At 43.9% G+C, this 25988-nt stretch overlaps 1 protein-coding gene across 5 annotated transcripts in view; it reads right to left on the minus strand.

Annotated features, from left to right (window-relative positions):
• PARG (poly(ADP-ribose) glycohydrolase) overlaps positions 1-25988 on the minus strand; it is a 115213-nt gene that overhangs the window by 11541 nt on the left and 77684 nt on the right. For all 5 annotated transcript variants that reach the window (XM_040437954.1, XM_040437957.1, XM_040437956.1 and 2 more), the window contains 7 exons: positions 22827-22906; positions 22689-22749; positions 21370-21445; positions 15940-16087; positions 15014-15092; positions 12502-12610; positions 8482-8587 (listed from right to left, as the gene is read on the minus strand). In XM_040437954.1, the coding sequence (XP_040293888.1) occupies positions 8482-8587; positions 12502-12610; positions 15014-15092; positions 15940-16087; positions 21370-21445; positions 22689-22749; positions 22827-22906 (659 nt within the window). The remainder of the gene's footprint in view (positions 1-8481; positions 8588-12501; positions 12611-15013; positions 15093-15939; positions 16088-21369; positions 21446-22688; positions 22750-22826; positions 22907-25988) is intronic.

A 25988-nucleotide genomic window follows, 5' to 3' on the forward strand; every position in this document is an offset into this window, starting at 1 on the left:
GTACAAACCATCTCCTGTCTCTGGCCCCTACCTATACCTATTTCGTACTGATAAAACGGCTGACAGACTCCTTTAAAAGGCTGTAATAAGCAGGGGTGTAACTACCACCTTAAAGGGAACCTGTCACCTCCCAAAACCATCCCAAGCCGCCAGCAGCGTGTTTCTGATGATGCCTTTCTTTCTCAAGGCAGATGCAACAAAAGTACTGAAAACGTAGTTTTATCCCCTGCCGACGCGCTTCCCCACACATGTCCCCTTCCCTGCCCCTTCGCTGAGACTGACAGCACTTCTGCACGAGAGTTTGGCTGCCTTTGCTGAACAGCCGGCTTTCAGTCACAGCGAAGGGGCAGGGAAGGGGGCGTGGTTACCGTGACTTGAAGCAAGGAGGCCGCTGTGAGTGGACAGCAGGGTCTGGGCATCAGGGGGCTGAGCTTCTGAGGACTGAAGTGACTAAGTCAGAGAAGTGTGTCACTGTAGATGGAGCGGGACAGGAGAGGGCTCCAGGGGAGGTAGGGGACACTGGTGTGTATGGCCTCATGAATAATGCCTAGTGCCGACTGGCTTGAAAGTGCTGCTGTGTGGGACCTATTAAGAGATTATATTAATAAAGGGGTTGTCAACCTTATTTACCTGATCCCCACCACTGGGTTTGGATTCCGGGTCTCCCCGCATCAACATCCATTTTGATGCGAGGCATGTGACCGATGCAGTGCTAAGAGGTCACATGTTGCACAGGGGGGGGGGTAATTAAAAAACAGCCATGTATCATGGATGTTCCCGCGACAGGTGGCAGGAGATTGGCAGCACGTGGTTTGATCTGACATGTTTTCCGTTTGGATCAAATTACGTCTGTGTTGTTTCTGGTGCTTGCCACACCTTCTTTCCCCAGGTGTGGCTATTAGGGTCATTTAACCTTCTCTATTTATAGTTGCTTCTCCCACAATGCTGTGCAGTTTATAGCTTCTGTTTGGACCTTTGGATAGATTGTGGTTGGATCTCGGCTGAATTCCTGGTGCTTCCATTGCTCCTTTGAAGTTAAGTCTTTCCTTTCCCTTTTGTATTTTTTGGGGTTCTGTGTGTTGCATTTCCCTATTGTTTGTATTAGGCCTGAAGGAGACTCCTGTTCGTCCTTCCTTTTGGATGAACAGGTAGTCTCGTCCCTGCTATTAGTACCAGGGTCCTATAGGACTAGATCGGACTCTAGGTATTTCTGCGTATGAACTCGCCTACCTTTGGGGTCTGTTCATACTGGTATTCAGTCAGGATTTTGGTTAGGGTTTTCACTAGGAGGTGTCCATTTGCCTTCCCTAGTTCTCAGGCCTGATTCCCTGTCCCCACCCGCCCTCCCATGCTCAGTGTGTTGTTCCCCTCCCACAACGAAGCATGACACCATGGGGCCCACCAATCACTTTTATTTGCCCCTGTTAAATGGCATTATACACTGCAATCTGTGTTGTTAACACAGCAATACCTGGTCCTCTCATGGTCCTACACAATCAAATTTGGGCTAGCATACAGCGATCTAAGTTTGGTTCAGTAAAACCATGGAAGGTACAGGTAGTCTGAACGTGCCCTAAAATTCTAGAGACACTTTTGGATCTAATTTTTCTTGATAGATATAGATGGACTAAGTGGCCTTTATGGGGCTATAATAATCAATGTTTTTGTAATAGGATCATGTAAAATGGTACTTCATTGTGTGGCTTCTGTAGTTCTTATGTTTGACAATACATAGCAACCTGCAAAATGCCTTCTTTAATAAATCCTTCTGACTGGCTAGCTGATGGCTTGTTCTCTATCCACTCTATCTGATCATAAATCAGTTCAGCAGATTGATCAGGCCTCTTTGCTGACCACTTGGGCCACACTACACCTCAGCCAAAGCGGACATAAAACCGAACGAAGAGCAGGCTGCTTCGCGGTTTGCAGTGATATTCTGAAAACAGATACAGGCCATGTTTGGTATACAGTTACATACATTGGGGCTATTCTTTTGCATACATACAGTTGCAAGAAAAAGTATGTGAACCCTTTGGAATTATATGGATTTCTGCACAAATTGGTCATAAAATGTGATCTGATCTTCATCTAAGTCACAACAATAGACAATCACAGTCTGCTTAAACTAATAACACACAAAGAGTTAAATGTTACCATGTTTTTATTGAACACACCATGTAAACATTCACAGTGCAGGTGGAAAAAGTATGTGAACCCTTGGATTTAATAACTGGTTGAACCTCCTTTGGCAGCAATAACTTCCACCAAACGTTTCCTGTAGTTGCAGATCAGACGTGCGCAACGGTCAGGAGTAATTCTTGACCATTCCTCTTTACAGAACTGTTTCAGTTCAGCAATATTCTTGGGATGTCTGGTGTGAATCGCTTTCTTGAGGTCATGCCACAGCATCTCAATCGGGTTGAGGTCAGGACTCTGGCTGGGCCACTCCAGAAGGCGGATTTTCTTCTGTTTAAGCCATTCTATTGTTGATTTATGTCGTTGTCCTGTTGCAACACCCATCTTCTGTTGAGCTTCAGCTGGTGGACAGATGGCCTTAAGTTCTCCCGCAAAATGTCTTGATAAACTTGGGAATTCATTTTTCCTTCGATGATAGCAATCCGTCCAGGCCCTGACGCAGCAAAGCAGCCCCAAACCATGATGCCCCCACCACCATACTTCACAGTTGGGATGAGGTTTTGATGTTGGTGTGCTGTGCCTCTTTTTCTCCACACATAGTGTTGTTGTGTTTCTTCCAAACAACTCCACTTTGGTTTCATCTGTCCACAGAATATTTTGCCAGTACTGCTGTGGAACATCCTAGTGCTCTTGTGCAAACTGTAAACGTGCAGCAATGTTTTTTTGTGGACAGCAGTGGCTTCCTCTGTGGTATCCTCCCATGAAATCCATTCTTGTTTAGTGTTTTACGTATCGTAGATTCGCTAACAGGGATGTTAGCATATGCCAGAGACTTTTGTAAGTCTTTAGCTGACACTCTAGGATTCTTCTTCACCTTATTGAGAAGTCTGCGCTGTGCTCTTGCAGTCATCTTTACAGGATGGCCACTCCTAGGGAGAGTAGCAGCAGTGCTGAACTTTCTCTATTTATAGACAATTTGTCTTACCATGGACTGATGAACAGCAAGGCTTTTGGAGATACTTTTATAAAACTTTCTAGCTTTATGCAAGTCAACAATTCTTAATCGTAGGTCTTCTGAGAGCTCTTTTGTGCAAGGCATCATTCACATCAGGCAATGCTTCTTGTGAAAAGCAAACCCAGAACTGGTGTTTTTTATAGGGCAGGGCAGCTGTAACCAACACCTCCATTCTCATCTCATTGATTGGACTCCAGTTGGCCGACACCTCACTCCAATTAGCTCTTGGAGATGTCATTAGTCTAGGGGTTTACATACTTTTTCCACCTGCACTGTGAATGTTTACATGGTGTGTTCAATAAAAACATGGTAACATTTAACTCTTTGTGTGTTATTAGTTTAAGCAGACTGTGATTGTCTATTGTTGTGACTTAGATGAAGATCAGATCACATTTTATGACCAATTTGTGCAGAAATCCATATCATTCCAAAGGGTTCACATACTTTTTCTTGCAACTGTATGCAAGTTTAGATGTTTGTTGTGCACTTTAGGAGAATTTCCCAGGAATTATGCTGAACACAGCCCTAATGATATTTTATTTTACCTTTAATTTAATAGTCTTTTAATGTATTTATATTTGCTAAGTTGGTTTTGTTTTATTGACCGATTTAAAATTAATTAACAATTCCAAGTAAATCTGAAGTAAACAAACTTGGCTGAAGGCTGAGCTTTTAATAATTTATCTCTTACTTGAGGATAACCACAACAAAACTGCCACCCAGTGGAAAACAGTATGTGCTAGTTTAGTGTCTCAGTATTACTGTATTTAAACAGGTTTCTCAGGAATTAAATACTGAATCTTAAGGACAGGTTAGCAATATCTGACAGGTGGGGGTCCTCCTTCCGGTACCTCTGGCAATCAGCTGTTTGATGGGCCGCAGAGCTTGGACGAGTTCTGCAGCCTCTTCATATTATACCAAGACAAGTTACTTGGTATTGCAGCTCAGTGCAATTCACTTGAGTGGGAGGAAGCTGCATAAAGGCCATGTAACTGATGGACGAGGCCGCAGGGCTCGCCCAAGAGTCAGACACCCACTATTTATATATGGTAACCTACCCTGACGATAGGTCATCAATATTTGAAGAGCACCCGTCGGCAGGATGAGCCCTATTAAACCAAGCCTGGTAGGGCTGATCCTGTTGGTTAAAAAGATTCCGGTCTGTGGACAATCAGTTGCTGCATTCCCAATAAAAACATAATATGCAAATGAGGGCTTCAGTGCACCAAGGGGTGGGGCCTAGTCCCTCCTTGCACCTCAGTGCACTGAAGGCCTCATATAAAATAATAAAATATGTATTTTTTCTTGGGAAACCGATTTTCCAAGACAGATATCATTTTAACCAGCAGGATCAACCCTCTAAGGTAGAATGCCTGGTTCAAGTCCTGGAAACCCCTTTACTTCACCAAACATACTTTCAGAGAAATGGAGGAGAACGGCATCAGAGGCAGTCTGTGAGCTAGGTGATGATCGAGGACAAGGATCAGAGACCCCACCGCCCAATGAGGTTTACTGTTGGCATGTATCAGTCATAATTGTCTTTGATCAATGGCATCATATAGAGCCAGTAGAGAAATATAATGTAGTGACAAAGACAAACGTTGGCTGCCCCGTACCTTGGCACTACATGTTTCTTTTGTACAGCTACAAGAGGTGACAAGATGTTCTTATGTCTTTAGTTATGTGTCATAATACGCTGCCCTATGAAATTCTGTGCCCCGGTCTTTTATATATATCTATATATATATATAGCCTTTACTGTACTGTAACTAAAGCATTAGCAGATTGACACTGGTCGGCCTGAAACCTTGTCAGCAAGAGTCTGATCAGAATGACTCCCCTGAGACCTGGTTATAATGCACCTTATCTTCATATCTCATGACCTTATTGACTTCTCTGATCAGTCTTCAAGTTACTGCCTCCTAAATCTCCATTTTAAATTTATTTCCATCTCTTACAAAGGAAATTTCATTAGAAAAAGTTAGAGAATTCAATACAATTTTACATAATGTATTTACATGACTTATAACCCTGCATTAATTCACTTCCTTTCCCACATCGGTCCTCAGGACCACCATTATCACAATGAAACTGCAATTTAAAAATGATCAATGCTTTTAATGAAAATTCCCACCTCAAAAAACAAACCAACATAGTCCATTTCGACAGCTGTGAATAATAAGGGTAAAAAATGTTCCCTGCTTTCCTGACAGATCTGAATCCAATGGCCAAAAACAAGACAAAAACCTATATGTATACATAAAAATAATGCACCAAAGAGAACACAATGAAACTTTCTATGTGTGATTATAATGATGTATGGAAGTGATTACAATATTAGAGCGAAAGGATACGATTACTGGGGAAAATTGTACAATTGAAAGGAGGATCTAGTACCTGTTGGTCTACCACTAGCCTGGATACAAGATGAGATACGGATGGACATGGAGGCATGCAGGTTCTATGTGGTATCCTGAAGCACATTTACCCACAGATCACAGTTGGGCCTATAGATCCTGCACACTTGTAGGTCGCCGAAGCTGGTGTCCCAGTTGCTCCTGTAAATGTTCGACCAACGATAAATCTGGTAACCGGGCAGGTCAAGACAGTCTTGCAATCTAGTGGAGACATTCCTGGGAAACCCTTGCTGTGTATGGGTGAGCATTATCCTAATGAAAAATGCCAGATGGAAGCCCTGCCATGAGAGACAACAGATGTGGCCACAGGATGTCCTGCCCATATCATTAGTGTCCCTCATATCACTACTAGGGATGACTGACTGTCATATGCGATGTCTCCCCAGATCCTTACACCAGCAGTTAGGGCAGTGTGTCATTCAACAGCAAAGGCAGGACTGAAGCACTCACCAAGAGGCCTCCACACTGAAACCAGACCGACCCAAACAGGACCTGCATATGTCGCTAAAGATAAAAATGGATCCAGTCCATAGCAGTCTAGGTTTCTCATTCATGAAATCACTGCCAACAAAGGTGTCTGGGCAGAGACAGGGATGTGTAATGAAAGTGCCTGTGTCTGGCTGGTGGACAACAAAACTGTGGGAGCTGCTCGTGCTTGTTAGCAGATGAAATGATCCTCTCTACTCGTGGTGGTCTGTCTGGAAGCCTGTTCACTGTGAGCCCTCATGTAACCCTGCTCCCAACACCTACTATTAGATATGTCAGAATGGCCTAGATGGCGGGCAATTCGTTGAGATGGCCATCCCTCTCTTAGTCCAATGTCGTGCCCCCTCTTAAAGGCTATGTACACCATTGGGGGCAATTTTTTTTTTTTTATTGCATTGTACTAATTTTGAGCATTTTTTCAATTGGCTTTTCTTAGGCTTGAGCGAATCGAGCTTCGGATCATAGATCCAAAAATCGATTCGTTCAAAAACGTTGTTGTTAAAAGCATTAAAATGTATTGGTTCCGTGGAGCCAAACTTCATCTCGGCCGAAGCTGTGCGAGACTTTGGTGAATTACTACTCTATTCATATCTGCGTATTTAAAAACTATTTAAAATACGAATCCGATGTGGGTTTTGGTACTGGCTGGTACCTCGGTCTTTGTGCAGCCTTGAGTTTCTCTAGTAGCAGGATCTGAATTTTCATTTTGTTACGTCAGGCAGCTCAGCTGACGGGCTCCTCATCTCTGACCTTATAAACACTCTTATCTTACTGATAAGAATGTGGCTTAAATAAGTGTTTATGACCTTCTAGTAATTTAGAGATCAGGTTTATTAGATGACCTGCACAAAGTGAAAGTAAAAAGTAGGATTTACATAGCTAGACAGTTAACCCTCTGTGACAGAATGGCTGAATATTTTTAATACAGACCAAATGAAAAAAAGAATTTTAGTCCAAAAGAAGTAAAATGTAATTATAAAAAAAATAATAATAAATTGTCCCTGAAGGTGAACATAGCCTTTAAAGTCTTTCAACTGGGCAAAATGTCTTCGAGTGTGTCATAGAGGCATATCTAGTGGTCAAAAATCTCCCACAAAGAGGTACACTACCCAAAAGTGGTCTCTTAGAGCCCTTTTATACGTCAGTGAGGAAAACACCTTTATGCCCTCTTGTGGCAAGACCCAGTGTGTAATCAGACCATACCTGTAATAATTTACATATCTGACACTTAAGGCCCCTTTAAACTGGAAGATTTATCAGACAACTGTTGGGAAGGAAGTTTTCCTTCCCGGCAATCTCCTGCTTGTCAGTGAAGGTGACCGCTGATTTCTTCCACAGCATGGGGAGGAGCGATTGCCAATACAGAATTATTGTTTGCCGGGAGCAGAGTAAGTTTAGACAGCACTTGTTCGTTGGGTAATCGGCAGCACCTTTACACCAGCAGATCATCCTTAATGAGCGTTTCTATGAATGCTTGTTAGCGATGAAGTGGCTGATTCTCGGCCAGTGTAAAGGGACCTTTAACTGCAAGCAGAGTTTTGCAGCAATCTGACATTTCTACCTGGGTGCATTATTTGTTTTGGACCAGGAGTATTTAGATGGATTCAAAAAGACAGCTAAAACTGCAATTTTGTTCATACTCCTAAAACATAATCCAAATTCTGTAATTTTACACTGCAAAGTATTGCCTGCACCTCCTTTCCTATATTACCCTATGATTTATATGACATGCAAATAAGTTGCTGAATGACACAGTTCAGCTTGTGTCTGGAAGGACGTTCATATTTCATAAGGCATTTAAAAGGTCATAGTCAATGCTGGGGAACGCCACAGGTTGTTCCTTTAAGGTTGCAACAGATTCTCACCTGTCAATCAACAGTTGCCTGACACAATGAAAAACAAGAAAACCATATGCACATATTTTCTGTATGTAGGTATTATATTTTAGTTCTGAAACAAGCAGCAAATGTAATAATAATAATAATAATAATAATAATAATTATTATTATTATTATTCCTCTAACAAGCTGTGCCTGATACGCTGGTCAGTTTTTTATGTAGAGCTCATTCTTGGCTTTGTGGGCTATTATACTATTAGTAAACGAGTGTACTACTATTGTACTGTATTATTGTATTATAGGCTATTGTACTACTATAAACCTAATTGGAAAAAAACTGGCTAAACTAAGAAAAAAAAAAAAACACCCCTTGAGTTTCAACATTTATTTTGATAACAGCTAATATTTCATCGCCCCATAGCCATGAATTACAATAAATTGTATAGCTGGATGCTCAAAATATAGAGGTAGCCGCGCCTTGTGCCATGGAGAGAACAAGGGGGTCAAGAGTCAGCAACTCCTGTCCACTTGTCACATTTGGAAGTTGACAGAATGTAAATGTAACCTTATGACATTATCTTCTATGTACCTTTTAATCTATTATACCCGCCGAAGGCTCCACAGCCCCAGTTTCCTGTTGCGACTGCCGACAGATTCTCTGGCTGGATTCCTTCTCGGAAAAACCCACAGTATGCCTGATAAAGGAACAGAGAATATGAATTCTTACGATGCAAATACTGCAGCATGTTATTACAGGAGTGACTGTGGTTAGAGAGGACATGCAACCTCTCCTGCAAATACTTGCACCCCCCTATGTAATAACAATACCAGTTTGGGGTGTCTGGTATTATCCAATCACCCCCCCAACTGGTAACACCCATATGGGCCTTCAATGTAAACGGGCAGTAAGAACAGATGCTCCAGAAATGTTATTACATGGGGATGCAAGCAGTTGCTGAAACAGACATGTCAGGAGAGGAGACGGGTCCTTTCTAAGACTAAGTTCACCTTGGTGTTGTGAATTCCGTTTTTCTGTATCATCATAGAAGAAGAGAAATGGAAGTCAAACTGTGACAGATCTGTCTTACGATGTACACCAACATCTCCCAACGAACCCAACTGGGTTCCAAAATGGTGTCTGCCATTTTACTGTACAAAATAGTGCTGCATGCCGCGCTATTTATTTCTTCAACTGGGACAACATAAGCAGATATTACACACAAAGTGAAGGTCTACTGAAGGCCACAAAAATCCCACATCATTCAGAAAAGTGTCGGTTAAAAATGCAAAACAGTGTGGTAGTATATTGGTTATACCACTGCCAGGAGCAGACAGAGTGGGCGGCTGCATGGGGCGCCAGTCGGGTGGGGTGCAGTTTATGAACTAAAATAAGGCAATGCATAAGAGGAACTCTCACACACAAATGTAACAGGCATAACATGGATGTCCAGCAGGATCAATGTCCACTAGTGATCGTGATGTACAATCATCACACGGCCACCAAAACACACAACCAATGTCCCATAGAGACTAGTGTCAGCATGTTTCTAATGGTCTTCATTACAGAAACGTGTAGTCAGCCCGGACACCTAACCTACGCTCATAATCTTAAACGGGTTTTCTGAGACTTTACTACTGACGACCTGTCCTCTGGATAGGTCATCAGTATCTGATCAGTGGGGGGCCCCCACCGATCAGCTGTTTGAGAGGGTGCCGGCACTCACAGTAGCGCAAACATCCTTTTCTCAGTTTAGCGTGACGTCACATGGCCTAGACGCAGCTCAGCTCTATTGAAATGCATGGGGCAGAAATGCGATACCAAGCACAGCCGTTAACAAATGGATGGCGCTGTGTTTGGTGAGCATGGAGAAGGCCACAGCGCTACTGCCTTCTCAAACAGCTGATCGGCGGGTTTCTGACCACCACCCATCAGATACTGATGACCTATCCAGGATCCGTTCCAAAAACCAATGTAATGTTTCTTCCGTTAAGGCCATTTGTGTGGTTAGATTTGATAACGGAGACCCAAGAGAATGAGTTGAGACATTGGCCATACACTTGAGACAATCAATCTGCTGCACATGACTCAGCCCAGCATGTCGGATCCCTTTTACCCCAATATCGGCTGTAGGGAAGGCCCACACTCATTTACACTGTTAGAAGTTGGTGGCTTCAGACCACTATTTGCTCATGTTCATGGCCATATTCACTCAGTTCAATACCAAGACGATATCACAAAAAGGCTTCATTCTCAAATACTTTTTTAAAGGGGTCATCTGGTGGATCTATACTGATAGCCTAGCCTCCGGACAGGTCATCATTATTAATCGATCAGTGGGGGTCGTACTCGCGTCACCCGTGCCGGTAAGCTGTTTGGGGGGCTGAGGCACTGGGGCAAGTGCTGTGGCCTCTTTCTCAGCCTGTGATGTCAGTCCCATACCAAGCATAGCCACTATACAATGCATGGCGCTGCGCTTGGCATACTATACTACACTAAGTTTATCAGGTGCCCCTTGTTTCCATAACAGGAAAGCTATTTTTCTGATGAGAACAAACAACTCAATGTACAAACACAATGGAAATCAACCATTCTCCAAACATGGAACTTAAAGGGGTTGTCCAGTTTTGGCTTACAATAAAAAAAAAAAAAACAGCATACATGCGATCGCTGCCGCCAATCACTGACTATAGCAATGCACCCAGTCTATGACTAGGCTTGAGTAATGCCTTCTTGGTAGAGAAATGTTTCAGATGCCTTAACATTCCTGGTCTTACTTGAAATGCAAGTACTGTTTGTTCCTCAACTCTGCCAATTAAGCTGTCAGCGGCACTTTTAAAATGGATAAGTTGCCCATGTACGACCCTTCTCGTACGGTTTCTTTTTAGGGCCAATTTTTGGCTGATCGATGAGCTGTTATTAAAAGCAGGCAGGATCTGAAAACAAAATTTATCTTACGCAAAGCAGCAGCTAGAAAATGGAAATGTACTCCTCATTTAGAATTGCTGACTGATTACAAGGGGGTTTCTACATTTTACACAGACTAATATTTTACCTGCGGAAAGAAGTAATGAAAATCAATGTTTCTGCGCGCCACGCACCAAAGCGGGATGACTGATTAAAAGGAGTCCTCAATGCCGACATAAAAGTGGAAGCAGAAGGATGCCCTGGAGTGCAGCGACGCAGATTTCCAGCCTCAAAGTTATTTAAAATAGTAATTTACAGCCAAAAGAGGTAGACAAAATCATTTGATTCCTTGTGCTGATCCATCGGCATAATAACACATTGGGATGTGACTGTATGACTACGCCATTGTTTTTACAACTCCTCTGGAGCTTCATATAGAGAAAATTTTCACTGACTTGTTTTACACCCGAGTAACAATGGGAATTTCGTCAAGAGATGGCATTTGATAGGAGCACAAATTTACAGATGCCATCCGTGTGCTGTCTGCATCTGTGTGTCTGTTCCGCAAATTACATGACACGTCCCATTCTGTCCATATTGTGGACAAGAATAGTCATTTCTAGTAAAGAGAGTGAGAAAAATGTGGCTTGCACACTGTAGGTGTCCATATTTTGCAGATCCGTGGTTTGTGGACCGCAATACAGACACTCGTTCCGAATAATCTGTCCGAGTAAAGGTGCCAGCAATCACTCGATGAAGGAGCGTTGATCTGGATGCCTATATCATGGTTTCTGGTAGGGCTGCAGCTATCGATTATTTTTGTAATTGAGTATTCTACCGATTATTCCAACGATTAATCGAGTACTCTAATAACAAAAAACTAATTAAAAGAACATTTTCCTTTATAAAAACCCATTAGCGCACCCCCCCCCCCCTCTGTGCCATCAGCTGCCCCCCCAATGCCATCAGCTCCCCCCCCCCCCCCCCCCCCAGTACCACCATCTCCACCTCCTAGCCATGTCCCCAGCGCCAGTGAAATAAAATAATTACCTTTCCTGTAGGGGCACTTCAGGAAATCTTCCATCCTCTTCTTCTTCGCGCTGCACAGCGCCAGGTCATACTGCGCACTTACATGCACTATGTCCTGACGATGTGTGTACGTCAGCTTCTAGTGCAGCGGGGTGCGGGCTGGCGGGGGGACCACTGAGCGTAAGTAACAGCAAGAGGCTACATGTACATGCAGCTCTTCACTTCCACTGATGAGCAGGGACTTGTCAGGAAGGAACGCTACATTCCTGACAATTGCCTGCTCCATCTGGCTGTGTCCACCGGCCTTAATACATAAAGTTAACTAACCGCAGGACAAAGTGATTGCTGAGGGCTGACTGCTGTAGGTCGGCTCAGGAACTGGTGCTGCGGGGAGAGTGGAGCAGCGCATGGCGGCCACTGTATTCAATAGGTGTCCTGGGCAGTGCTGGCTATGGCTCTGTGCTCTAGCTAACAGATCTAAGACTTACAAAAAAATATTAACCATCTTCAATAAAAAAATAAATCAAAGATTAGTATTTTTGGAAGTGACAGGTGTTTTCTCTACTTATTAAAAACGGATAGAAGAAAATGCATCTACAAAAAATGCAGGTAAAGTGATCTGATCCCTGGCAATGGTTTAGCAAACGGAAGACAAATGAGAAGGAAATCGCAGACCTTGTTCAACTCTCTCTTGATCTTGTCTGGAGAAAATTGTTCAATATGACTTCGGAAGTGGAAAGCATCAATTGCAACGATTTCTGTGGTACGTCTCTGCCAGCTGTCCCTGTATAAAAGAAAGGGACGTTCAATATGGACCGGACACGAGTGCAAATGACAGCTCTGCAGGTAACAAGACATACATGGATATACATTCTACTGCATAAGGGTAAATTCACAGGACCGTAGCGTTGTGGATTCGCAAAACATGGATACCGGCTCGTGTGCGTTCCGCAATATAGGAATAGGCATAGAAAATAGGACAAGCTGTATATATTTTTTAATATGAATGTGTCCGCACCCGTTCAGCAAAATTGCGGAACAGATGCAAACTCATTCATACGGTCGTGTGAATGAGCCCTAAACAAAATAAATTAAATCAAATTTAACTTGCAGCTCCAATAGAAATCCTCCCCCACTGCATAAAAAGCCCTAACCGACTATGTAAAAAACAGCAGCTCTCTCTACAGTAAGCTAGAGGTAACATACAAGACATAACCCATCCTGCAGTTGGCTGATTGGTATGCTGCTCCTAGGTTACTACGGGTCCTGTTACATGGGTAGATTTCTGCCTGATAACAAGCACGGTAATACAGCATGCCACCCGCACTCCGATAGTCCCATAGAAGTGAATAGGACAGGTGCACTTCAGCTTGGAAACCTTGTTCTTGCAGGGATCCCAATGGTCGGACCCAATGTGATGATATTTATTATCATTATTGTACGAATAGGTGATAAATAATTTGTGTGGTATAACCTCCTCACAGACCTTCACGCAGCCTCCTCATAGTTTACTACTTCTGATCATTCTTGTGCCGATGGCTTGTATTATTGTCGGTAGCAATAGATGTGATCAACCAACAAAACAGTATTTGCTTCTCGGCCTTTCACCAGGAGCGATGATCAGTTCCCACAAATGTTTGACCAATCATCATTGGTGTATGTAGAAGGCCCTGCCGCTGATTGTACATACAAGCGTGCATAAAAACACACAGTCACCAGCCGACATATGAGCAAACACTCATTTTTTAGGTTGATCAGATCTTTTAAGCAAGCAGAAACATGCTTGCTGGTCGGCAGCATGAACAGGAGACGTGCTGCTGACACGAACGTGAAGTGTATGGAGGACAAACGATTGTAGTAAAGATCACACAATTCCCATCTACAACCGGGCAGGAGACTCCTCATCGGCCAGAAACCCTTATGTTAATAAGGTGACTAATATCTACAGGGAATGGATGTTTGGCGGACAGGGAGACGCTCGTGCTGGCCATCTGTGTTATTGCTCTGCAGATAATGACCCGGCATTGAAGTATACACGTGTGTTCACTATGCACCAGACATCGACTTCCCGGAGAGGCCATCAGACTCCACAATAGGAGCCTTTCTCGTTTCTTCCTTAAACGCCTGTCCAGTATAACAACTCCGAAAGAGAAAGTGTCACAACCATGAGCTGAACCTAACAAACTAAAAATGCATAAAACCCAGTACTAAAGCATTACCACAGTCTAGTAGTTCACTTTCCTCTTAAAGGAGTTGTCTGAATTCAGCAAATGGCATTTATCATGTAGAGGAAGTTAATACAAGGCACTTACTAATGTATTATGATTGTCCAGATTTCCTCCTTTGCTGGCTGGATTCGTTTTTCCATCGCATTATACACTGCTTGTTTCCATACGTTAAGACTAGGGATGAGCAAATCGACTCTGCGCTGCAGCAATGTTCTTAACTAGGGATGAGCGATTCGACTTTGGATGAAACATCCGAAGTCGATTTGCATAAAAGTTCACTCTAATACTGTACGGAGCAGGAGCTCCATACAGTATTAGAATGTATTGGCTCCGATGAGCCGAAGTTATTGCTTAGGTACAACTTGGAACCGAACCAGAGTTTGGGAAATGGTTCTTTACAGTACAAATTTATTTATGAAGCAATAACTTCGGCTCATCGGAGCCAATACATTCTAATACTGTATGGAGCTCCTGCGCCGTACAGTATTAGAACGAAGTTTTATGCGAATCGACTTCGGAAGTTTCATCCGAAGTCGATTCGCTCATCCCTAGTTAAGACCATTGCTGCAGCGCAGATAAGAGGAGGTTAGGATGGGAGCTGCTGTGCATGAGTGCCTATGTGAGCTCCCATGCTCTCGGTCACTATAGAGGTCGGCGCTTTTTTCTATAGTGTGCAAGCACGACAACCGCTGCTGGATTGTGGGGTGGTTGTAACCTTGGAAACGGGCAGTGTATAATGTAATGGAAAAATGAATTCAGCCAGCAAAGGAAGCAATATGGACAATCACAATACATTAGTAAGTGCCTTGTACTAACTTTCTCTACATGATAAATGCCATTTGCCGAGATGAGACAACTCCTTTAAATGACTTCAGCCATTCACAGAAAGGTTTAACGTAATGGCTTCTGAACATCACATCAAATACACTACATATACTGGGATAATCATGGAAACATACCGTGGAGCTTCATCTTCATGAGCGCGGTCCCATTTGTACGATTCGGCATAACCTTTATATTCACTGTACTGCTCTGCACCTATATATATATATATATATATATATATATATATATATATATATAAAAAATAATAATAATTAAAAATCGCCCAATAACAGACAGAATATAAAAATATTAAGATGACAATAGAAAAATTAAATTAAAAACGAAATAGTTCCCCTTTGGTTACATATGCCAATATTACTGCATGCTGAGGGTACCGATCCCGGACATAATCACCGACATATAGGTATATAAAACTAGATTATTTGCTAGATATTCAGGTCTCTTCGGTGCATAGGAGATGAAACAGGGCCCCGGCTCAGTCATCCTGTGGCTGGATAACATTAGGAGACTGACACTGGCAATCACCATTACTAAGCTGATGCTAAGCAGATGCAGTAAAAAAATCACAGTAAATTTAATTTCTTTCCAATTTTTCAAGCTCTTGCACAAATTAAAGCTGCATAGTTACATCCATTAGACTTGAGTCACGCAGCCTCCGTCGCAAGGAATGTAATTTATCGGGAAGAGAAAGTGTGGCAGAAGGAGAGGACTGGCCAGAGCGAGGAGATGGACGGCAGCCAGCCACATAACAAGAATGATGAAATGGCCATTTCCATTAATAGGATGGAACATTGTATCATTGTAATTCATTAACAGGCACTCTAATATACTAAAGTGGTTGGAAAAAAGGACAAAAAAAAACATCCAAAATGTAGAGTTAAAACGTAGCCGAGGAAGCAATGTCACCTAGGACAAGATGGTGAATGTTCGTGAAGGAAGCGTCCTGCATCTCTGATACCGGCTGTCATCCTAATAGATTTCTGTGAGGCTGGGCCACAACCATTCATATTTCTTCTAGAAGGGAATTCAATAAACTGACCTGTTATAATGAGGCACTCATTGGCATCCAATTCCTCTGTAAAGAGGCGCGATGCTATCAGTTCAGGATTGATGATGAACCGGATCTCTTCCTGGACAAGACCCGAGCTCGTCACACCACCACCAACATAGCGATTGGCAAAGTCCACCTATCCATAGCAGAAGAAAAAGCTATTTATTTATTTTTTTAACAAAAATTGTGACGAACAAGAAAAATATAAATCTCACTGCATTTAAAGCTAGAGATATACAGTGCTGCACTACCAGCATATTTAGTTCATTTTACAAAAACCCAATTAAAGTGGTTGAAGATTCTCCCCTGCAGCTTCCAGCATTGTGGGTCCTGCAGTGCTGACGTCATCTTCCTGGCTGCAGCAGTGACATACTGTGCAGCCAATCACTGGCCTCAGCAGTATATGGGACGTCATGATGCCAGTAATTGGCTGTAGAGGTGATTTGTGTGCACAGAACATCACCGCTGCAGCCTGGAAACAAACAGGGAAGAAGGAAGAAGAGTGCCAAGTATCTCTTCTACTGTTATTTGACCATATTTACAGGGGCAGCTCTAGGTTTTACATAACTCTGACTACCCCTCAAAGCAGACCATGACTGTTTTAGTAAATATCCCATAAAATAATTTTTTTGAAACATCTTTTCTGAGTCTGAAATGTTCCATCTCTTTTATTCCTCTGGAAAATGAATACATTGACAACTGTGAATAAAGTGTGCCCTTGCATAGTCTGGTACTGTAAGCATAGTGTGTGCAGAGACAATCATACTGACAAGGGGAACACTAACACCCCATTGTCCATTGAGGCATATTTTTCTAAAAGGAGTAACAGAGGAATGACACAATGCAGATTTCTAAGAAATGTTGCTCCACAATTAATTGTGACACCAAACATGTCAGGAGACAATTCTCTTTAAAGATGGGAATACCCCTTTAATCCATGTGCAATGAAAAGTGCTTCCATAGTCTAATATACATTGGGTTTCAATTTCTTTTCCTTTTTAAGATCTTAGTAGTAACTGGAAACATACATTATTTTAATTCAGAGCCTTGGAACATGTCATGACCTACCTAGTGCTGAATATTTGTTACAATGTATCAGTTTAGGCAATTTTCAGTCAGCTACATAAAGCAGCACTCTCTCCTGTTCTGAAATCTAGACGAATAAAAGCATATCCTCACTGATGTGACACATTGTAACAAACTGCAGCTGAGAGAGGACATCACATTAAAAGGCAACCAGGCAGATGTCTGATCTGTAGGCAGTAAGTTATAGAGCAGGAGGAGCAGAACAGAACAATATATCATTTTGTGGTTTCGGAATTACCCAAGATTTTTATACTGATGACCTATCCTCTGGGTCCTCGCTCATCAGCTTTTTGAGAAGGCACCGGTGCTACTGTGAGCGCCATGGCCTTATCCAGCTTTTCCTAGACTGAGTGACCACACGTTCATGTGTCACTTGGCCTAGGAGAAGCTCAGCCTCAATCAAGGGAATGAGGCTGAGCTGCAATACCAAGCACAGCCGCTATCAAATTTACGGCACTGTGTTTGGTAAGCTCAAAGAGCTGATTGGTGGGGGTCCTGGGTGTCAGACCCCCACCGATCGGATACTGATGGCCTATCCAGAGGAGGACTTTCCCTAGTAATGACCCCTACAGTGCCCCCAGTAGTTTGCTCCCCAAGTGGCCAAGAAGAAAAAATAAAAATACCTGTGTGTGGTTCCAAGTCACCACCTCCAAAACCTGTCACAGGCCTTTCCCAGCCTGCGCCTGAGAAACCTATGTCCCTGCGCCATTTGTACACTGCCTCAGAGTGGCCGGTGACCTATGATGGTAAACAGCAGGACAGGGAGCCATGGGATGCCATAACCCGCCGCAGTATTCAACTGCATCATCGCCCTGAGGACAGCCATACTATTTAATGTAGGAGGACATCTGTGGCCTCCGGTAAGGTGAGAGCACCAGATCATTATGTACCTGGCCAGCAGCCGTGAAGGGGGCTCAGGCAACCCCTTACCTATTGGCCCACTGGGAAATTTCCCTGAATGGTCTATGGCCAGTCCACCCCTGGGGCTGTGGAACACAAACAACCGTTTTCTCCGGAGGGAAGCCATGGCCAGAGGAGTTCGCCAGCAGACTCTTCCCTGTCCCCTTCAGAACAAATGAAGGTATCATTTGTATGGCCAGCCTAAAACACAAAATGTCCATTTGCTGAAGCATGTGAGAACCTATCCACACTTACTATTTAAAGGGGTATTCCCATCTAGGATTGGAATATTTGTCGTACACAGCGGCCAGAGGTGTGCCATGCTGGATTAGTAACTCTCATAGAAATGAATAGGACAGTGAGATACTCTGTTTCCAGAAATGGGAAACGATGGGTATTCCAAACTCAGCCATGAATGACCATGATGGGAATACCCAATGCTATGGAACAAAGGACCCTGCACTTTTCTTCAGATTACATGATAGCTTGATTACCTCATCTTAGGCAAAATTTACTTAAACTGTATTTGAAAGAACCTCTACACCCCGCGCACCAAATAGCTCAATCTCGAGGCATTAAGGCTGGCATATATTGCCATTCGGAAATGATTTAGCGCTGGAGCTGGTTAACCGTGTCCCTACTGCAAGTCGATTTAATTCAGGAGCGAGCACCACAGCTAAACATTTAAGATGTAAGACTAAGCAAAGCGAATGAAAAGGAAACGGGGAAGACAAAGCTCTTTATCTAACAGACAGGAAAGCCTTTAGATTTCATATCACATATCTATGCCCGGATAAACACAGTTTGGCAAGACAGATCCATCAATCTCACATCAGCAACCAAACCTATTGACCTTTAGCTGTCCATGGCATATAAATCCATGTCATTTATCAGCAAAGGATCACTGGCCTACAACACACGGTGGGAAAACAGGTCCTAGGGACCATCCTGCTTCTGTCAAAACACTCTGAATGGAAATGTATTATCCACCGTTGAGATAATTTAGTAATGCCTCACAAAGAAGCAGCTCCCAATGCAAAGCTCGCTGCCAGTTCAGACATTATGGGCATGGATCCATCAAAAACAAGTTAATTCATTGCTTCAATACTGCACCAGTCCAGAAAATATACAGATAACGTCATGACTCACTCTAGTCGCTGTCCCCAATGGGGCTCCAAAGCTAATTTCCCTCAAACTGCGCCCAATTTTTATGGGAGGCCAATTAATCTACTAGAATGTTTTTGGATTGTGTGAGGAAACTGAAGCACGCAGAGGCAACCCATCTGACAGAGAACATACAAAAAGCATGCACTTGTTACTACTGATCCGATCTGAACATATAAACCTTACTTTTCAACTAATGCAGAAATGCTAATCGGAACAGGAATACTTCAAAAAGCCTCCTATCTTGAAAATTCTATATGGAAAGCAATTTTCCTCCTACACTCACAGGGTTCCAGAAAGCTGAGAGACCAAGATATTGTTTGATGTTGTTCTACCACAGCAGACCTACACTTCTGTGCCTACCTGTTGCTGGGGAATACACTGTGGCCACCCATGAATGTCTTATCCAGACTATTAAAGGAACACTACACCTACTCCTAGTGCCTCCACTGTTAGATAGTCTAAAGCACTTCCAGCATGACTGCAGAGAACATAGGGGTTAATCTCCTGCTGATCTCCTCCATCTCTGGTTGGTGGCAGCTGAAGGGCTGGAGCTTTACAATATTTTTGTCCTACTGCACACAGGACACACCAGGGAGGCTCCTGGCCAAGCCACATACAGGACTGTGTGTGTGTTTGTGTGTGGTGGTGGTGAGGGGGGTGGACAATGCTATATATTTCTCAATATAAAAGAAATATCAGACTTAAAGGCTATGTAAACATTTGGGAGCAATTTTTTTATGATTGCATTTTGTGCTAAAAGTTCTTTTTTCAATTGGTCTTTATTAAAAATATTTACCAAGTGTTAACAGTTTTTCTAGCTGTGTGAATCCTACTTTTTACTTTCAATTTGCGCCCAGTCATCTAATAAATCTTATCTCTAAATTACTAAAAGTTCATAAACACTTCTTTAAGCCACATTCTTAATGGTAAGATAAGAACTGAGCTATAATGAGTGTTTAGGAGGTCAAAGATCAAAGATAAGGAGCTGTCAGATGGAACACAGTGAAAATTCTGAGCCTGCTACTAGAAAAACTCAAGGCTGCACAGAGATAGGGGTTCAACATTTTTAATATAGACCAATTGAAAAAATGACTTGCCTCTCAATGAGTACAATGCAATAAAAAAAAAAAAATTGTCCCCAAAGGAATACATAGCCTTTATAGGATCAATGGACAGGCGATGAAGGAAAGAAAGGCTGGGATGGGACAATAAAAAGACCCAGACAACTCCTTGGAAAAGATTATTGTTCTAATTTTTCTCCGTTTGTGAAAAAGGCTCTCGCTGAAGTCCTAGAGCAGATATCATGGATTTTGCTTTGCATTTACATTTGAATTCCTTTAGAACATGGCATGTTGCTTTTTGAGACCTTCTACCCTGCTTCGTATTGTCAGACAAGTTCTATTTAAAGGGGGTTTCCAAGTTAATTAAGAACTCGGGGAGCCCCTGTACATGTGCTAAAATAGCAAAAGAAGCGATACTTAACCCTTTTCTCCCTGGCCACTTCAGGCGCTACACTCTTGTCCTCCCTGCCGCAGTTTGTTTTTCTGGCTGCAGCTGTGATGTTCCGTGCATACAGATCACAGTGCAGCCAATCACTAACCTCAGCGGTGATGTACAATATACAACTGAGGCTAGTGAGTGACTGCACTGTGATTTGTGTGTACAGAATGTCCCCACTACAGCCCAGATGACGACTTCAGTGGCAGGAGAGGACCAAAGTGCATCACTGGAAACGGCAGGGGAGAAAGAGGGGCAAGTATCACTCCTTCTGTTATTTTATTACATGTACAGGGGCTGCCTGAGTTTTTCTTTTAACTTGAACCTTTAAGTTACGTTTATATTCTACATGTCTGTTTAAAGTAATTAAGCCTGGGTGTAATTAGTGAAACTGAACCCACCTGTCAACTGAATTTGGTTAACTGGTGAATTTATTAACTAAGGGGGCAATTAAGTTTCCATGAAGTGCCAGGTAGGCAAATATATATTTCAAAAATAGAAGAAACTGGGAGGGCGCCAAATACTTTTTCACAGCACTATAATTTGTTTCCATCAGTAATAATGTGAATGATGGAACTTCACATAAGGAATTTCAAGCCTCAAAGAAGGATACATGGGAACACTTTGGCAAAACTTCTCATGGACTAGTGCAGGGCCAGATACATGGTGCACGTCTCATGGATTCATTAAAAAAATTCATAAAACACTTGCACTGGCGTCTAGCCCTGAACCAGGCATATCAGTGGAAAGTCCTAGGGCAGTCCTCACCTGCAACATTCCATGTCCATTGCCCTCGATTGTACCTTCACTTGTTATGTGGAGTCTTCTAAGCTTCTTGGTTGATCTAAATAAAACAAGCAGCAAATGATATGTGAAATACAGAAGGGATGGAAAATGTCTGCTAGAAATATAGGAACAGTATGACGTAGATGCTTAATTTCTAAGCAAGTACAAGTTAACAGGATGAGGAACTGATCATTCTAGCACCTCAATTAAATCATCTGGTTGTAAATGCCCACAGTTATTGTCATAAGGGTATCTGTCAAATTGAACATGGTGTCTGATCTGCAGGCAGGAGGAGCTGAGCAGATTGACTTGTAGATTCAGTATAACCAGTAATTTATTCATTAGTGGCAGCCTTCCTTGTACGAGTGTGCAAACACAGATAGCGGCCGGTCAGTCACCAAGATCCCCTACTACTGAACTCCAAAGCCAAGAACAAATTTTTTATGAATAAATTACAGGTTTTACTGAATCTTTCTCCACAAAACTATTTATCCGCTCAGCTCCTCCTGCTCTATAACATGCTGCCTACAGATATGACTGCATATATGTGACAGGTTCCCTTCATACTCTATCCACAGGACAGGGTCTGATCAGGGGGGGGTCTAACCGCTGAGACACCTGTCGATCACAGGAACCTGTGTTATGTGGATGAGTGCATTGGATGTCTCTATTAAAAGGGATAATTGACTATTTCCATCAGGTACACAGCAGAAAGAGACCACCAGGGGTTCATATACGTTATGCTGGTACAACTATACCAACATAATGAATAGGAGACACACTATTTAAAGAGAACCTTTCACCTCTCCAGACATGCCTGTTTTAATAAGCTCCATGCATTGCCTGTTTAATAACAATCCTGGAGCATCTATTCTTATGTCCCTATGTTGTACCATTCCTTTATTATTTCTACTAGAAGTTCTGAGTCAATTGCTAGCAGTCTGCAGTAAGGGTACAGAGGGGGAGGTAACCAGTTGGGGGTGTGTACCTCTATCCAATCAGTGCTGCCATTTTCAGTCTGTGCAGGTACACCCCCAACTGGTCACCACCCCTCTGTACCCTTACTGCAGACTGCTAGCAATTCACTCCGAACTTCTAGTAGAAATAACACAGGAATGGCCCGACATTACATGGAGCCATAAAAAAAGATGCTCCAGAATTGCTATGATATGGGAAATGCATGAAGCTATTAAAACAGGCATGTCAGGAGCGGTGGAAGGTCCTCTTTAAGAGGTACCCGACTGCTTGCTGAAACTTCTGAGAAGCAAAAGTGGCATCATTTGAAAAGGAAACCTACTTACTTCTCCCATTCTGGAAACCGGCCAATGCACTGCCGTGTAAAGGTCACCAAACCTGTGGGTCCTAAAATGGAAGAAATTAGCTAATCGTATAACAATCCAGTCAAGGGAAGAAAAAAAAGTAGAATTTGCCAAACTTACGTTTCTCTGTCACTCTTCGAAAATAACAAAATAATGTTTTCAGCTTTTCTGCTTTCCTTGGATTTTTGCCTTCAAACAATCTGAAAGAAACATTTTAATGACTAAATTTCACAGAAATCTAGTTGCAGGTGATAAAACATCCAAATAAATCCAAACTGTTTCAGATTGTATGCATCATGTACCGACGACTATGCCATACAAAATAAAATATAACCTAAAAAGTCAGGTAACAAAAGATTTGTAAGTGAATTGGTTTTTGGGTTTCACCCAGCCTTGAAGTTCAACATTTTAATAAGCTCCATACAGATTCTTGGAAGAAACCGATTTTCCTTGCGACGATCTGGGACACAGTATGCAAAACAGCTCTCTAGAGCACGGGTCAGCACCCCCTGGCACTCCAGCTGTAACTACAAATCCCAGCCACTTTTTATGGGAAATCCAAAAACAGCTGAACACGTGTGCATGCTGGGCATTGCAGCTGGAGGGCTGGGCTGTTTCCTTCCCTCTGGAGCAGGGGTCACCTCTAGGTGGCAACCCTGTAGGTCACTGTCCGGTCACTTACAGAGTCTTCAAACATCACCTATTTGTGGGCAGTTCTTATTCCAGTAAGGTCTACTCGAGAGCTTTCTTATCTTCTATGACAGCACATATATCACCATATTTGGTTCACTCCGCTGCATTTACTGTAGGCATCCATTTCAATGCTGTGTACTGACATTATTCCCTTATGCCTGCTGCTTCATATGTAAAGATAATATTTAACTCTAAGGCATTAAGGAATCCGTTCCCTCTTTTCAGGTATTTCAAACCGTGGAGCATCTTTACTGTAGTTTTCTTATGTATATAAGGAGGATGGGCACCAGGGACGATACTAATAATACAGGTGGCATCCACATGTAGAATTGACCAACAACAAAAAAAAGACAGAAGTACATGCCAAGGCTGATGCACACTGTATCAGGGCCGATCCTACACGGGGTGCAGTGGGTGCCCCGCACCCCAGCGCTGTCACCCGAAAGGCGCCGAGCGCAGGGCCGGACTGGCCTGCCGGGATAGCGGGAAATTTCCCGGTGGGCCGGCAAGCCTGAGTGCCGCAAGGCCGCGGCCCTGGTGACAAGTGGGGGCGGCCGCGGCCGGGCAAAGCAGGAGATGAGCGCCTCCATTGCGGAAGCGCTCATCTCCATTCCATAGTCATCTGTATTGCCGTCCTCAGGACGGCAATACAGATGCCTGTGCTGCGGCAGAGGAGGGAGAGGTGTGTCCCCTCCTGTTCCTCTGATAGGCTGCCGGCTTAGTGCTGGCAGCCTATCAGAGGCCGGTGCAGGCGGCGCGATGACGTCATCGCGTCGCCTGAGCCGTATAGCGAGGGACACAGACGGAAGAGGCGGCCTGCATCGCATCGCATTGCTGGAGGTAAGTATAAGTGTATTATTTTTTTTTATTTTTTTATATAGGTACAATACTGGGCTGGCACATGATAAGGGGGGCTACTGGGCTGGCACATAAGGGGGGCTACTGGGCTGGCACATAAGGGGGGCTACTGGGCTGGCACATAAGGGGGGCTACTGGGCTGGCACATAAGGGGGGCTACTGGGCTGGCACATAAGGGGGGCTACTGGGCTGGCACATAAGGGGGGCTACTGGGCTGGCACATAAGGGGGGCTACTGGGCTGGCACATAAGGGGGGCTACTGGGCTGGCACATAAGGGGGGCTACTGGGCTGGCACATAAGGGGGGCTACTGGGCTGGCACATAAGGGGGGCTACTGGGCTGGCACATAAGGGGGGCTACTGGGCTGGCACATAAGGGGGGCTACTGGGCTGGCACATAAGGGGGGCTACTGGGCTGGCACATAAGGGGGGCTACTGGGCTGGCACATAAGGGGGGACTACTGGGCTGGGCTGGCACATAAGGGGGGCTACTGGGCTGGCACATAAGGGGGGACTACTGGGCTGGGCTGGCACATAAGGGGGGACTACTGGGCTGGCACATGATAAGGGGGGGCTACTGGCACATGATATGGGGGCACTCTGGCTACTGGCACATGATATGGGGGCACTCTGGCTACTGGCACATGATATGGGGGCACTCTGGCTACTGGCACATGATATGGGGGCACTCTGGCTACTGGCACATGATATGGGGGCACTCTGGCTACTGGCACATGATATGGGGGCACTCTGGCTACTGGCACATGATATGGGGGCACTCTGGCTACTGGCACATGATAATGGGGGGGATCTGGCTACTGGCACATGATATGGGGGGGGGGGGGGCTCTGGCTACTGGCACATGATAAGGGGGGGGGGCTCTGGCTACTGGCACATGATATGGGGGGCTACTGGCACATGATAAGGGGGGCTACTGGCACATGATAAGGGGGGCTACTGGCACATGATAAGGGGGGCTACTGGCACATAGGGGGGCTACTGGCACATAAGGGGGGCTACTGGCACATGATATGGGGGGCTCTGGCTACTGGCACATGATATGGGGGGGCTCTGGCTACTGGCACATGATAAGGGGGGGGCTCTGGCTACTGGCACATAAGGGGGGGGGCTCTGGCTACTGGCACATGATATGGGGGGCTACTGGCACATGATAAGGGGGGCTACTGGCACATGATAAGGGGGCTACTGGACCATGATAAGGGGGTCTACTGGCACATGATAAGGGGGGCTACTGGCACATGATATGGGGGGCTCTGGCTACTGGCACATGATATGGGGGGCTCTGGCTACTGGCACATGATATGGGGGGGCTCTGGCTACTGGCACATGACATTTATTTTGACTTGTCAAAGCCGTTGACTAAGTTATTGTCAAAGCAAATTGGTGGGGCTGAAGTTGGGGGCTGAAGTTGTTGCCATAGAAACATTGTAAAGGGGAGGAGTTAGTAAGATAACCAAGCCCATGTGGGGCGTCAGAAATATTTCTGCACCCAGGCGCCTGTGACCCTAGGATCGGCCCTGCACTGTATAGTAGGCAGTCATTAAAACCAATTCAAGCAGCAAACCGGGGGGTCTTAAATGAGATATGCATGAGACCTCCCTACCATAGCATAATAAATATAATGAATGCGGGGGTCTAATATATATACGCCAATAAATCAGATAAACACAATACAGTGGAAAAGATATCCAAGGAGTCAACCTTATCCAAT

Source organism: Bufo bufo, chromosome 6 (assembly GCF_905171765.1).
Source record: "Bufo bufo chromosome 6, aBufBuf1.1, whole genome shotgun sequence".
Taxonomy (NCBI): Eukaryota; Metazoa; Chordata; class Amphibia; order Anura; family Bufonidae; genus Bufo; species Bufo bufo.